This window comes from Astyanax mexicanus, chromosome 21 (genome assembly GCF_023375975.1).
Source record: "Astyanax mexicanus isolate ESR-SI-001 chromosome 21, AstMex3_surface, whole genome shotgun sequence".
Taxonomy (NCBI): Eukaryota; Metazoa; Chordata; class Actinopteri; order Characiformes; family Acestrorhamphidae; genus Astyanax; species Astyanax mexicanus.
Window position 1 is genome coordinate 23281228 of NC_064428.1, and position 15275 is coordinate 23296502.

Below are 15275 nucleotides of genomic sequence, written 5' to 3' on the forward strand. Positions count from 1 at the left end.
TCACACTGTATTTCAGTTATTTTGAGGGTTGTGGTACTTTTTCTTTCTTTCTTTCTTTCTTTCTTTCTTTCTTTCTTTCTTTCTTTCTTTCTTTCTTTCTTTCTTTCTTTCTTTCTTTTTTTTTCATTTAACATTTAAAAATGCATGTGTGTGTGTGAATGTCAGCTTTGGAAAAAAATAAGAGCCCACTTAAAAATGATAAGTTTCTTTGATTTTACCAAACTGAAAACCTCTGGAATATAATCAAGAGGAAGATGGATGATCACAAGCCATCAAACCAATCTGAACTGCTTGAATTTTTGAGAACATGCCAAGATGCATGAAAACTGCAAAAATTTAATTAAAAACCAGGGTTATTCCACCAAATATTGATTTCTGAACTCTTAAAACGTTATAAAATGAACATGTTTTCTTTGCATTATTTGAGGATTTTCTGCAAATAAATGCTCTAAATGACAATATTTTTATTTGGAATCTGGGAGAAATGTTGTCCGTAGTTTCTAGAATAAAACAACAATGTTTATTTAACTCAAACAAAAACCTATAAATAGCTAAATTAGAGAAACTGATTCAGAAACTGAAGTGGTCTCTTATTTTTGTCCAGAGCTTTATATGTTCTCAAACACAAACAAACAAAAATATGTAAATAACTTCAATTTCCACTAGGGGGAGACATGCTGCTTGAATAGATTAGTAGTGTAATTACTCATTATTAAACCAAGGGCCAGCTTTCACCCAAGATACTACAGTGGAGTGAATTGTTGCTGTAATAAAACTAGAGGCTCTTTGGAAATTAAAAAGGTTCGGGAATTGAGTAGGTCTGTATAAAAGAGCAGTATAATTAGAGTAGGAATAAACAGACATGATGTGCTATTTTATCTATAAAAAAATAGTTTATTCATTCAATAAAACAAAATGTTTTTATTTCGTGTTAGCTGTTAATAAGTCAATGTCAAACAGAAAACGCACTCATCAGAAGCAAAGGTGCTAAATGTGATGCCATCCAATAATCAATTTTGACCAAGTAATTCCAGTTAATTTCAACTGAGTTTTTTAGACGCAAAACCCCTGGCAACACTTTACGACCAATATTTTTAAGAGTGTTAATACTTTGTATTAATGCGTGGAAACCACACAAAACTATGCAGTACAAATTGCGCCTTTTCGTTTAATTAAAGTTTTTCATTGTGTACGTCATTTAAAACTCAAGGTTCTAAATATATCCTGAAATTCAGCTTCATTCAGGTTAGGAGACCTGCAATAAAACTGCACTAAAGCAATCGTAAAGTTTAAACTATGCATTTAAAAAAGTAATAATAATAAAAAGTTTAATAAAAACATATAGCACGAGAACCCAAGTAATCCAAATATTTAAATAGTTCCTTGATATGTTTAAATTGTTCTTCCCTGTGATGAAGAAGAGAAAGCTGAAGCTTGTTTTTTAAGCTTGGTACTGCATATGACTGCTTTGCATGGATTTAACATGCATAAAAACAGTGTACCACTTTCAAGCGATTGTACAAAGTCTTAAGAACGGTTTTAGACAAAAGTGTGCATAAGGTGCAAATCCTCAACAGAGACAAACCTCTAAACATACAAAGACAATAATTAAAAGTAGATTTACTAAACATGTTACAAAAATAAACATCGAATGTGTGAGAAAGTAAAATACGCTGTTTATTTTATTAATATTAATAACTCTGAACATTAATAATACATTATTAAATAAATAAGTAGTGTCAAAAAATGCACGCAATATTTTATTGAATATAATATACATATTGTAATATTGTAATGTTGTAAATATTGATTTAAAGGTTAAGGTAGGCTGAATGCATCCCATATTTTCTTATTAATTGGTGACAATAAAAATATATATTATAATATGACCATGATACTGTTTAAAATAATATAATGGACACACACACAAGCGAAGCTAACAGGCTAATCTGAGGGGACGCGGTGTATTTTTGGTCCTGACTAAGGTTAATCTACTGATAGTAGTTTTAAATAGGTTTACTGTAAAAATAGCTCTCAGGAATTTATATAAAGTCTTTTAAGCATTCCTAGTCAAAAGTGTGCATAAGGTTCAAATCCTCAACAGAGACAAAACGTCTAAACCTATATTTAGCTCTGGAAAAAATTAACAGACCACTTCAGTTTCTGAATCAGTTTCTCTGATTTTGCTATTTATAGGTATATGTTTGAGTAAAATTATAATTGTTGCTTTATTCCATAAACTATGGACGACATTTCTCCCAAATTCCAAATAAAAATATTGCATTAGAGCATTTATTTGCAGAAAATGAGAATTGGCTGAAACAACAAAGAATATGCAGAGCTTTCAGACCTCAAATAATGCGAAGAAATGGAAACTTTATTCATAAAGTTTTATGTGTTCAGAAATCAATATTTGGTGGAATAACCCTGGATTTTAATCGCAGTTTTCATGCATCTTGGCATATTCTCCTCCACCAGTCTTACACACTGATTTTGGATAACTTTATACCACTCCTAGTGCAAAAATTCAAGCAGTTCAGCTTGGTTTGATGGCCTGTGATCATCCATCTTCCTCTTGGGTTTTCAATTTGGTAAAATCTAAGAAACTTATCATTTTAAGTGGTTGTTTATTTTTTCCAGAGCTGTATAAGTGTACACTAATAAGAATTTGATGCCTATACTTTTATTTCAGTAGAACTCAGCTCTCACACTTCCAACCCTAAAAAAAGAAAGACCACTCCGACCGAGATCTTTCGAAAATGAACAAATATTGCATTGTTACATTTTTAATATCACTTATAGTGTAATTATAATTAATAAACCTCTCCAGGAGTTTAATCGGATGTGTTTTATTACTTACGCGGTTGTACACAGTGGATGTTTTATTTATTTATTTACAGTCTTATCTCGTTTTCCGCTCAGTAAATCGCGTCATTTTTGCGGGTTAAAGAAAACGAACAGTTCAACAGTTCAATAAATTAGAATGTTTTAATGGTCTAAACAAAAATCAACAACAATCCTCATGGGGCTTTAAAGAAAGGCAGCTCGTTAAAAAACGAAATTAACGTATATATAAGAGTAGAAAGCTATTTGTTTGCTCAATAAAATGTCAAAGAGAAACTGTTCAACAAACGATTTGAGTATTTTTTATGTTTAACTTACACTTTAGTTAGACATATTTATTTGTCTGTGTAAATGTTCTGCCGCTCCTGTACAGTAAATGTGTCAGTTTTAATTTAACACTTTAAGTGTTAAATTACCACTGCGAGTGTTGAAATGTAACACTAAGGGCGGTTTCCCAGAAAGGGATTAAGAGTAGTCTTGGATTCCAGAGCATTTTGAATGGCGATTTTCCATTGAAAAGAAAATATAGTCTACGATTAGACTTATGTCTGGCAAACTTCCCCTAAGAGTTTCAATTTAGACAAGCAAATGTGTGTAGTGATGTGTTACATATGTTTCTAAATAATGTAATTCTATTTTTGAATAGATATTTGAATAAAAATATGTACAGTCTTGTGTAAATGATTGGTATCACCCTTGTTGGTATCACCGTTGTTTCAGTTTAGGTTAGGATAGAATAGATGGACTCACGCTTTTGCTGACTATTCTGACTAATTTTAACATGCTCTATGAAATAAATATTAAATGTGGCCGTTACAGAAGAAAGAGCACAGTAAATACGTCACTTTCATTTCAATTAGATATTTAGATATCTTTTTAAAAATAAACAGGAATTATATATATAAAAAGTTGTGTCCTGTTCAGAATTTATTCTCTCAAACCAGCCCCAACTAAAAGTGGAAAGCGTTGGTTTAAAAGTCACGTTAAGTCGCTTAAATGAAAATAAAAGTACATACTAAAAACAAGAATTACGCAAATAATAAAAAAATAAGAACAACATCCTCTGAGTAACGCATTGAACGTATTGAACCAATGTCCGTCTGTACAGGATTTGGAGTTTACTGGGTGCTATTATTTATTCTTCTGGACTGAAAGTGTAATTATGAGAGGGAAGCAAAAGCCAAAAAATCCAGGCGCCCAAATCTCAGAACAGAGTGAAATTAAACCGACTAAAACAATTAGCAGACAAGCTAAATTAGTTCATTAGTGACTAATGGGTGAAATTAGAGATCAGAGTCAGTGGAGTTAGTCAGCACTCACCACGGAGTGCAATGCAAGTGGGGACCATAAAAGAAAATGAAGGAGAACAGGTTCAATGTTAAAAAGAATAATCTTTATTGACTAATAAATATTTGGTCTCTCAAAGGCACTTTTTAAGATAAGGCCAGTAAGTACTCCTCGTCACATGACGGACAACCCCAGAGGTTTTTTTATATACATCCCAATATTATTGAATTAATCCAGCTCGAACTGCTCCACAAGAGCATGAACATGAATATTCACACAAACATACACACATACACACCCTCGTACTCATACACACAGTAGGCTGCATTCATTCCATTTTCCACTTCGACATTCTTTTAGTTATTTACACAGCAAAATCCCCTAGTATTGACTTCACTTTAGATAAAAATACAAATAAAACTTTAACTTCTTTTTAAGGGGTGGTTGATACTGGTCATGGAGTGCAATCAGGTGTGCCAGGGCAGGATACACACCTTGCTGCCTGAATTAATATGCGCCTGCTTAAACTTAAATGCACAAAGTTAGTGTGATGGGGGTTATCAATTTTATTTGCAAAAAAGGTATTCTATGGCATGATAACTCATATAACTTACAGTGTAGGTTATATGTAGACCCTGACTGAACAAGTTAACAAATTAAATCAGTAAAAAACGATTTTCTTCTGTAGCATCTAAAACCGGGGGATCTTGCTGTGCAAGGCTACGATAATTGCAGTAATTGATCAATTATTGAATCTCAAAGGCGAAAGAAGCATCTCCATGAGGTCCAACTAAACACCATCTGAAAAACGTGCACGTGGGGTTCAGTCAGAGGTACTGCATATATTTACTGTCTTGGGTTGGTTTTGCAACATAACCACGCGCACATTAACTCAAACGTTACAAGGCGCGCCGGCGGGAACGGGGTTCGGGTAAAGGGTTTAAGTCACCTATGTGTGTTTTTTTTTTGTACATTTCAAGGCATAATGGTAAAAATGCAGCAAAACAATTGGTCCACCCCTTGCCCAGGGATGCACCCGACAAGGTACACGCCATTGTACCGCAACAATGGATTCTTGTCTTTAGCCACTTTAAAGTGTTCAGCCGCGTGCACCGCTGCACCAATGCAATTTGTCCATCTCGTGCAGTCTTAGAAAGTGCACGAGGGCTTTTATTAAAAAACAAACAAACATTGTCAAGTCTTCACGCATTAAGACAGATAATACATTCCGTATGGTGAGCTGAATAAACCGGGCATGGCTACGGCGGCTCGAGGTCCAGGCCCCGGGCTCCCGTACATGGCCGGAGACGCCGCCGCGTGCGCGCCGAAAGCGAAGGGCAGCGCGAGGGCTGGCAGCACGGGCTTGGCGGCGAGCTTGAGCTTCTCCAGTTCGGCCTCGTGCAGCCGCTTGGCCTTAGCGCGCCGGTTCTGGAACCAGATCTTCACCTGCGTCTCGGTGAGGTTGAGCGCGCTCGAGAACTCCGCGCGCTCCGCGATGGACAGGTACTGCTTCTGCCGGAACTTGCGCTCGAGCGACAGCAGCTGCGCCGTGGTGAAGGGGGTGCGCGGCTTCCGGTTGCTCTTGTGCTTGCGCAGGTGGCACGGCGGGGGACTGGGGTGCCCTGAAAAGAGAGAGAGGGGAAAAAACAATGGTCACTCACGTGCGCCTCAGTAGTTTTTTTTTTTCTTTTTTTTGCAGGGTACATGGGGTGATGTTTCATCAAGAAGAACTGATTAATATCTCAGGCCTATATTGAGCACAGTGCAAATGTGAAGCGGAGATAAGTGATATTCTTGCTGGACAATCAACATTTCAAGTTTAAATTATCCAGCTAAAAAAGAAATTTAGCAATACACAATATGCAAGTTCTGAATGGAGAATTCCCGGTCCTAGATGAACCTGGTGCCAATACAGAATCCAGGTTTTGGTCTCAATTGGTTTAGATTTGTTTTTATATTTTTTTCATATAAGATAAAATGTGGATGCCCCGTCGTTTTGTTCAAGGAGTCACCAAAATGTCATATATTATTATTATGTCAATATTCTACCATTATTATTATTATTATTATTATTATTATTATTATTAGTAGTAGTAGTAGTAGTTATACACTTGTAATAAGATAAAAGTTTTCCCCTAAGTGCTAAACGGGAGTCCAAATGTTATTAAATAGTAAATAATAGGCAATATCTGTTAACTGTACAGCACATGGGAGTTATGTGGGTTGACACCTGTTGTAATAAACTAAAACCTAAATTAATACATGCCATGCTAAAAAATCTGATAAATCATAAATCAGTTCATTTGGACATAATTAAGCTCCTTCAACACTGTTTCATAATGTGTAAAAACACCAATGTTAGAAATGCCTGTCTTATTTTTGAGTAAATACAATGATCGTGAATTATGTATATTAGATAACAGTGATGACAACATCACGAGGAAAATCTTGTCTCCTGAGTATATATTGCAATATTATTACGCTATTAGGATTATTACTTTTATACAATTAATGTCGTTAATGTCGTCAGTCCTATTGCTATTTTACTACTGCTACTATTATTATTTGTACTATAACTATTATCATTGCTATTTTGCTCTTGTTATTACTATTACACAATAGTCCTACAGATGTTACAGTTATTTGTAATTGTATTTTATACTATACTTTAATACTATATTACTATTATATTGGTACTACAACTATTACACTAATATTATGGTTGACGTCGTTATTAGTATTAATATTCTTATAATATTGATGTCATTATTATTACTGTTTTCTTTTTTGGTACTGTATTAATAAAGAAGTATACTTTGACTACTTCTATTATTAAAACTAAAACATTGTTGCTATTGTTGGTGCCTTATTAAGTATTATTACTATTTTTAGGATCCTTGTACAAATTTCTGTCCCCGGACATCATTACAGTTTATTTACTTATTGTGGTCTCAAGTATATCTAGTGGTTTAGTCTAAACACTAAGAAAACAACTACAAGTTTGTACTTAAAAGAGTATATTGAGGTACAATAGAGTAACTTTTTAGTCTTTTTTTATTTTTTGTTTTTTGTACCAGTAAAGATTATAAAGATTATAAACATTACCATCAACTAAATATGTGTAAAAAATGTCTGGCTTTTAAATTAACATTGTATAATTAAAATAAATGATGTTTTTTTTTAATACAGGGATACAGAATACCGAATGCAGCTTTTGGCTGGTTAAATTGTACATCTTTACTTCCTGCTGTTAGGAAAGACTTAGTACTTCAGAGGGAACACATCTGACCCTTTAAAGACCAATATTATACCTTCGAGGGTACTTTAGAGTACAATAATTTTTTTGAGTGTGTAGTTTAGTTTCTCAGGGTTTTTTATACCATTTTTATTACCACCAAGCTAATTTCAACATTATCACCCGAGGGCATTAATTATCCTCAAACAGTCTCCATGCACACTGTAAACAGAGTTTTAAAGATGTCTTACTCGGCGGGGAGTTGAAGGCTGGGTTCTTCAACCAAGTGCTCTGTTCCTTGTCGCTGGAGTCCTCGCTCTCGTCGTTAGTCGTGCAGTCCGAAACGTTGGGGAAAGGGAGCGAAACTTTGCTTTTCTGCTCTGTGAAGTAAGTCCTGTGGGGGTACTGGCCCAGTGTTGGGGGAGATAAAGGTCCTGGAGGCGGTGGTGGCGCGGTGCTGCTGCTGGTAGTTTTGGAGATGAGCGACTCCACGCTGAACGGGTGGCGGTTCGGCTTGCTCTTCGCCTCCGACCCGACCGCCATCTCTCTCGGCTTGCACTCCTCGCTGTCCTCCTTCTCCGGTTTGCCGTGGTTGGTTGCCGCGGGTTCGAAAGCCACAGGTGAGGCTCCCTCGGGAGAGGTCATCGTCTAGCTCCTGTGGGCATGGGACCGCGAGCTTTACCTGAGTTACCTGGGCAATCTCAGGTGTAGCTCTCCACCTGTCTCCACCTCTTATACAAATCCGTGTCCTGGTCCGAGCTTCTCTAAACTTTCTGACAGAACGCTGTTCTCTCAACTGCTTCGCATATAAACGAGGGTAGGCCCCGCCTTTAGTCCCGCCCTGGCCAATCAGCTCCTCGGTTTGGCTGCAACACACCCCGCGCGCTGCGTTTTAATTGGTCCGGATGCGCCACGAAAAGACACGAAGGGAGAGCTGAGAAAAACGAGCCGTTAATAATGTCAGGCGTCTTGCTGTGGTTGATGTATGGATGGCCCGGGGGCTCCGGACTCTTTTGGAGCACAAGCAGACCAATTTTAGCCCAATTAAACAGTGGGGAAGCTTCAGAAGTGTCCATATCCAACTGTTGAAGAGTCATTGAAACCACACAAAAGAATTAAGTTGGCCCACGGTGGGACTTGGTGAAACCTGTAGCATCAAAGCCAATCGCAGTACCGTTCCAAGAAAGGTTTGTTACTATGTGGAACAATGTAAATAATATAAAAAAGTATATATACGGCAAGAGTATATATGTCTTCAAGAGTTTATATAAGTTTAGAAGTAACATTTTAAACATATTAATCTTCAGCATCTTTATACAGCTTTGGAAAAAATAAGAGACCTCTTACAATTAGGCCCATGAGTTTAATGACTTTAATTACTTTAATTTTACCAAATTGAAAACCTTTACCAAATTGGAATATAATCAAGAGGAAGATGGATGATAACAAGCCATCAAACCAAGCTGGACTGCTTGATTTTCTTTGCACCAGGAGTGGCATGAAGTTATCCAAAAGTAGTGTGTAAGACTGCTGGAGAAGAACATGCCAACATGCGTGAAAACTGTAATTAAAAAACAGGGCTATTCCACCAAATATTGATTTCTAAACTCTTAAAACCTTTTCGTTAATTTAACCATTTTCTAAATTTCGCAAATAAATGCTCTAAATTACAATCTTTTGATTTGGAACTTGGGAGAAATGTTGTCCGTAGTTCATAGAATAAAACAACCATGTTCATTTTACTCAAACATATACCTATAAACTGTAAAATCAGAGAAACTCATTCAGAAACTGAAATGGTCTCTTAATTTTTTCCAGAGCTGTATGTTTAGTTAAATCAACACAAGCAACGCACATTCACCCTGGAAAGTCATTGTAGCTGATTCTCCGAAAAGCGCAAAAGCTTTTTATGCTTTTATGAAGAAAGGAATTGATTTGATTTGGCTGTTCACACTACATTTCCGCAATTTAAAGCCTGTCATGGGCTTTTAAGGGTACAAAAGCTTCAGCTTAGAACCAACAGACATCTCCTCAAACCTTCAGCTCAGAAGCATCAGGCATCTCTCTCTCTCTCTCTCTCTCTCTCTCTCTCTCTCTCTCTCTCTCTCTCTCTCTCTCTCTCTCTCTCTCTCGGTATTTAATAAGCCAGACGAGCTGCGTTTCGGAAGGCGCCAGGCAGGGCAGGATCAAAAGCGAAGCTACCTCAGGGAGAAAAAGGCAACAGTTAACTCCACTTAACCAATTGTCCTCAAAATAATGTCATAGTCCAGTAGTGCATAGCTGGAAGGCCAACTGCTCACATAGAGAACATTAACTGTTTCTGTTCTGCCATTCAGCTTTTTCCACAGTTTCCACACATTACAGGCCCACAACGATTCATCAAATGTAGGTCGCGATTTGGTGCATTTTTCGATAGTTATTATTTTTTTTTCTTTATTACAGTTATAATTTTACAGAAAAGAAAAAATAAGACACTACAAAATGTTCTTCAAGGAGTACCAAAAGAGACACTTTTCATTTGAGAAAACAATGAATCCTTTTTACTATATAATCATTAGCTGGAAATAATTTTTTTAAAAAGCACCTTCTTTTTAACTTTAGTGACAATAATAATAGTAGTAAGAAGAACAAGAACAACAAAAAAGAAGAACAGTGAAGCAATATTTTTTTGAGATGGTTATTTTACCTTGAAAATCTCATATCATAGCAACCCTATTCCAAACTTACTCATACAATTTGCATTGTAATCACTGAATAATGAACCATGAGTTACATAATTATAACATACATGTTATAGAGGTTTATAATGTTTATGCTAAACATAACTAACGTAAATTAAATATACAATGTTATTGTAAGTTTAACTTGATAAACTTGTTTCTTATCAGCAGAGATACCACAAACAAAAATGTTTTTAATGTTACACTGCACTACCACACTGAGGATTATACATTAATCTAAGTTTATGGTTTTAAAAATCAATTTCTACAACATGTCGCTGCAGGAATCAACAAGTTGTAAACCCTCAACAAAGTGTCAAACAGATTTACAAAACACAAACATATGACCACTTGTACTTTTCAAAACAAATCAAGTGTCCTCATTTTGTGTCATGCCCTAAAAGGGAAATCCAGATCAAAGCATATATTTTTCTTGGTGTTTCTGAAAAATTTAAGTACCCTAAAATTTAGAGCATTTAGTGACATTCAGGGTGGAGATGTACAGTGTTTTGGAACATTGCACCTTACTCACCAGCTGTTCTGAAGAAGAAATTTTAATTAAAATTTTATTTACACATTTTCTATGAAGATTCAGTGATTTTCGTCATTGTTTTTTTTTTTTTGGGGGGGGGGGGGGGGTGGATTTATTAACAACAGTTTAACAATTGGGGTTTTTATCAGCATTATAAGAACAGTTCTACAATAAAAAAACACATCATGAATCTGTTGAATCTGTTTTTTTTGCTGTAAGTGTTTCCTCTTAAAACAACAACTACTAAAACCAACAGTTCTTTTTTTGGGCATACTGCCTTAGGTCTATTCAAACCTGATTTGGTGAGCATTCTCAGATGTCCTAATATTCTCTAAAAGCTAAAAGGCTGACCAGCCTGCCTGTCGGCGTGACAAATCTGTCGTGGTGTGTATGAATCTGAGCCTGCCGAGCCCCCACGGCAGGGCTCATGCACCAGCTAGCCGCCTGCCATCTTCCCCCCACCATGCTAACCTGCTAACCCTGTTCAAACTCTCAATAATGCAGGCGATTCCCACCGAGCAGGTCAAATTACAGCGTGAAGACGGCGTTTTAATGAACATAAAAGGTCAAAGTAGATTTGATTAGTGCACTTCTCTTGGTGATGTATCAAACTCGCATGTGGCAAAGTAGCTAGGATCATTATGGCTAACGCCTATTCAATCACATAAAGCTAATTGAATTGGACCAGGCATCTTTCATGCTGAGTGTGGCCATTACAGGGGTATCTCAGCTGTCCCTGTCACATCGTAATTTACTTAAAAACGATATGGATGTCAGGTGCGCGAGCCAAGCCTGGGCTTTTCTGAAAGTGAGGACCTTGGTGTTCAGTGTTGTTTTGTAGGGAGAAGAATATTCCTCAGAGAAATTGTCCAAATTCCATCTCCTTCTGACCAACCCTTTATGAACTGTGGTTCAACAACCAAGTCAGCAAGCCATAGATTCACGCCTGGAGCAGTGTTACAGTGAGCCCCAGGAAGAATAATTTGAGTCTAAGTAAACGTATATAATGTGCCTCATATAAGAGGTATCTCTGCTGTTGTATTTGGTTTCATAACATTCCCCCTCGAACCTACACACACGCATCTGAAGCAGCATGAAAGCCTTTTTTTGCTTTTGTCAGATATCGTTACACAGTTTGAAAGAGAATTTACCCCCGAAGGTCAGGCCGCAACAGGCCGCACAATTTACACAGGCAATAATGGCGCTTTTCACATGGAGTCTCTTCCAATTCGTTTTTCAGGCTTGGATGGAACCACTCAGCCAGTTCATAAAAGCTGGGGCCAAGGCAAATTTAGCACAAAAATACCGACCGAAAGTTCAAATGTTGGTGATTGCGCTTGTCAGCCTCGATTTAATGAATTCTGGAGGCCCCACTGTGACAGTACTCAAGTGTGATGGGATTTTTTTCTTTATGTGTTTGGATTTATTAGGCTATGAATTTGATTCCTGAGACATGTCCTCATTGGCCGGCTCACTCTCCCACTCGCTCAGTCACTCACTCGCTTACGCAGTCGTTCGTGCTCCCGCTCACTGTACTGACATCTAATTACCTCTTAATGTGACCAGATTCAGTCGCAAACAAAGTTGTTCTTTGCTTTAAGTCTTATAAGCAGCCATAACAAATCCAAAGTGGATCTTCTTTGCATTCCAGCAAGTTTCCGAGGAGACACTGGAGCTAACTCCAGAATCCCTAAATCTTTTATTAACATGCACATACAGCGAGGTCTAAAAGTCAAAGACTTCTGAACCTGGGACAAAAAAATACAATTTATGTTTAAAAAATGTTACTGGAAAAAGATTCCTAAAAATCCCTTTTAAAGCATTTAAAATAAATAATGATGTTTACACCTGGGGTCTTGTTTTTTTTTCATCTAAGTTCATGTTCAGACAACTCTCAGATCTCTTCTGGCTATTAGAATATTTTGAATAAACCTATGGAGTCAATGCAGCTTGAATGCACACTTTGGCTTTGTCATTCAAGCTAAAACTGTAAATCTCCTTTGTCAAAACCTCTACAAAATAGTGCTGTAGAATTTATATTCCAAATTGACGTGTCTAAATATACAATAATATCTCATAAAATGTGTACATATATGACTCAAAGTTATGTACACATGTTTTAGAAGTGTTTGCACTGTAGACATATTCACCCAACCTGTCTGCCATGTGCTCGAAGAAGAATTGAGAATACAGCATTGTTACAGCTTGATTCTTTCGGCTCTTCTTTGTTATGGAGCTTCAACAAAATAATTAGGACAGAAAGTGATACAGATATAGTGAAACCTGCACATTGTTATGGTTAGGGTTAGAATTTGGTTTAGGCAAACGTTAGGTTAGGTTAAGATGAATGTCTAGGTTAGGTTTAGATTTAGGCTGAATTGTAAGTAAGGTAATACTATTTTTAACTACAGTTAATTGTCTTTTAGACATGTACAATATGTACAAAATCCTCTTAAGACCAGGCTAGATTATGGGACTCCCAAATGGCACAGCTCTCATATTGACCTTATCTTCAGGGTTCAATTCCTGGTGATGGAGTCCCATAGAATATAAATGTCCTTGTATCTTCTGGAATAGTATCTGGACATCTTTTGACATCCGTTAGCTGGTCTAACACTTTTGCCACTTTTTTCCCGTTCTACTGCAAAACATTTGGAGGCATGGACTACAGAAAAACCTTTGGTTATGTCTTGTGGTATCTGGGACTAAGATGTTATCAGAAGATCCTTTAAGTCCTGCAAATTGGAAGGTGAGGTTGGATCTCCAGTCAGTCTTGGGTGTCTGTGAAAGCATCCAGTTCTCAGTTTGGAAGGTACAAACCACTATATACCAGAAAAACGCAACAACAACTAATGGTCTCATGTTTGGACACGTTCTTACTCAGTCAACAAGTAGCCACCCTAAATTGGTCTTTGTCAAAGTGGTTATAATGTCTGAACCAAGCTTTTAACAGACACATCACCTTAAAGAACTTAAAGACTTACTGACTATCCCAATATATCTAACCTGATAGATGCTACTGTAGCTACTGAAGATAATCAGTTAAATAAGGTTATGACCAACCACTGTATAGTACTGTACACTGTACAGTAGCTCCTGAATAGTTATTTAAAGTCAAACATCACTCAATGGATTGCAATTAAGAGAACCATACATCAGAACCTGTAAATGTGTTTCAAAGTTTTTCAAAGCTTAAAGAACCTCGGCAAATGAAAAAACTTTGAAAATAGGACACAGCTCTGGACAAAAAAAAAGAGACCACTTAAAAATGATGAGTTTCTTTGACTTTGCCAAATTGAAAACCTCTGGAATATAATCAAGAGGAAGATGAATGATCACAAGCCATTAAACCAAGCTGGACTGCTTGAATTTTTGCACCAGGAGTGGCATAAACTTATCCAAAAGCAGTGTGTAAGACTAGTGGAGGAGAACATTCCAAGATGCATAAAAATTGAGGTTAAAAACAGGGATGTTCCACTAAATATTAATTTCTGAACTCTTAAAACTTTATGAATATGAACTTGTTCTTTCTTTGCTTTTTTTTGCAAATAAAAGCTCTAAATGAAAGTATTTTTATTTGGAATTTCGGAGAAATGTTCATTTTACTCAAACATATATACCTATAAATAGCAAAATCAGAGAAACTGATTCAGAAACTGAAGTGGTCTCTTAATTTTTTCCAGTGTTGTATGACACTGTTGCATGCATTATGTGAAAATATCTAAACCTCTTAAAGTTCAAGGAACCACCAGTGTCTTAAAAACTAACATCAACCACAATTTAAAAAGTTAAGCGACACATGCATCACACTGAGGTCTAGACTTTAAAACAAGAAGAACCTCTAGATCTTCTTCTTGAGTGACAGGAGGGATCATAGACACAAGCACTGCATATATTGTATATATTAGGCTTTAAAGCTCGGAGGTGCCGGTGCCAGGGACATACCGCTGTTTCTACATTGTGTGCTGGAGACTGTCTACATACTTCTGTCTCGAAAAGAGAGGCAGACCACGCGGAGCTGGTTTACTTTCTCCCCATTCAGTTTCTCAGCAGGGTGAGGGCTGCCCAAATGATGTGAAATGGACGACGGTTCCTGAGAGGAATTGCATTGATATGCGTGCCTGTTATTTTGGACAGGAGCAGTCTTTAAGGAGATGAAGAGGAGAGTAAAAGTGATTTATCACATCTTCTACAGCTCCAGAAAACAAGTGAAAGTAAAATGGAATTTCACTCATCTTTTAACATTTCTGAATTACATTTTTATCAAAAACGAGATCGTAATTCAAAGAGGTTTAGAATAAAACGTTCTGAAAATCTTTCTTGAAAAACTTTCAAAGTTAGTTTTGTTTGCAAAAAAAAAAATGATGTCATTAATGCTTCTAAAGCCCTATCTGGACAGGATAAGTTTCTCCGGGGGGTTGCTATGAAAAATGTTTCACACTTCTACTCAGTGATAAAACTCTTGCATCTGGACTGCAATAAAAAAACAGGAGGACCAGTGAGTTTTTAGGCTTTCTCTGTCACGTGACATCGCAGCGTTCAGTAGCTCCTCCATTTCCACTCGATGTTATGTTTAAGTGGATCTCCGTGGAAACGTGCGCCCAAAGTAAAATTATGGTTTGTTGCAGTGGACAATAGCTAAACGCAAGGAGACGAA

General features: G+C 36.8%; 1 protein-coding gene across 1 annotated transcript; it reads right to left on the bottom strand.

Annotated features, from left to right (window-relative positions):
* Window positions 1-4215: 4215 nt before the first annotated feature.
* On the bottom strand, window positions 4216-8164 carry msx1b (muscle segment homeobox 1b). Its single transcript, XM_007259063.4, has 2 exons — window positions 7618-8164; window positions 4216-5753 (listed from the first exon to the last, which is right to left on the bottom strand). The coding sequence occupies exons 1-2, from the start codon at window positions 8009-8011 to the stop codon at window positions 5341-5343; spliced, it is 807 nt and encodes a 268-aa protein (XP_007259125.3). The 5' UTR covers window positions 8012-8164; the 3' UTR covers window positions 4216-5340.
* Window positions 8165-15275: the final 7111 nt, after the last annotated feature.

Coding starts and splice junctions, on each gene's coding strand:
- msx1b (XM_007259063.4), bottom strand. CDS start 8,011: ATGACCTCTCCCGAGGGAGCCTCACCTGTGGCTTTCGAACCCGCGGCA. Junction 5,754..7,617: donor AGCCTTCAACTCCCCGCCGA/GTAAGACATCTT, acceptor CTCTCTTTTCAG/GGCACCCCAGTCCCCCGCCG.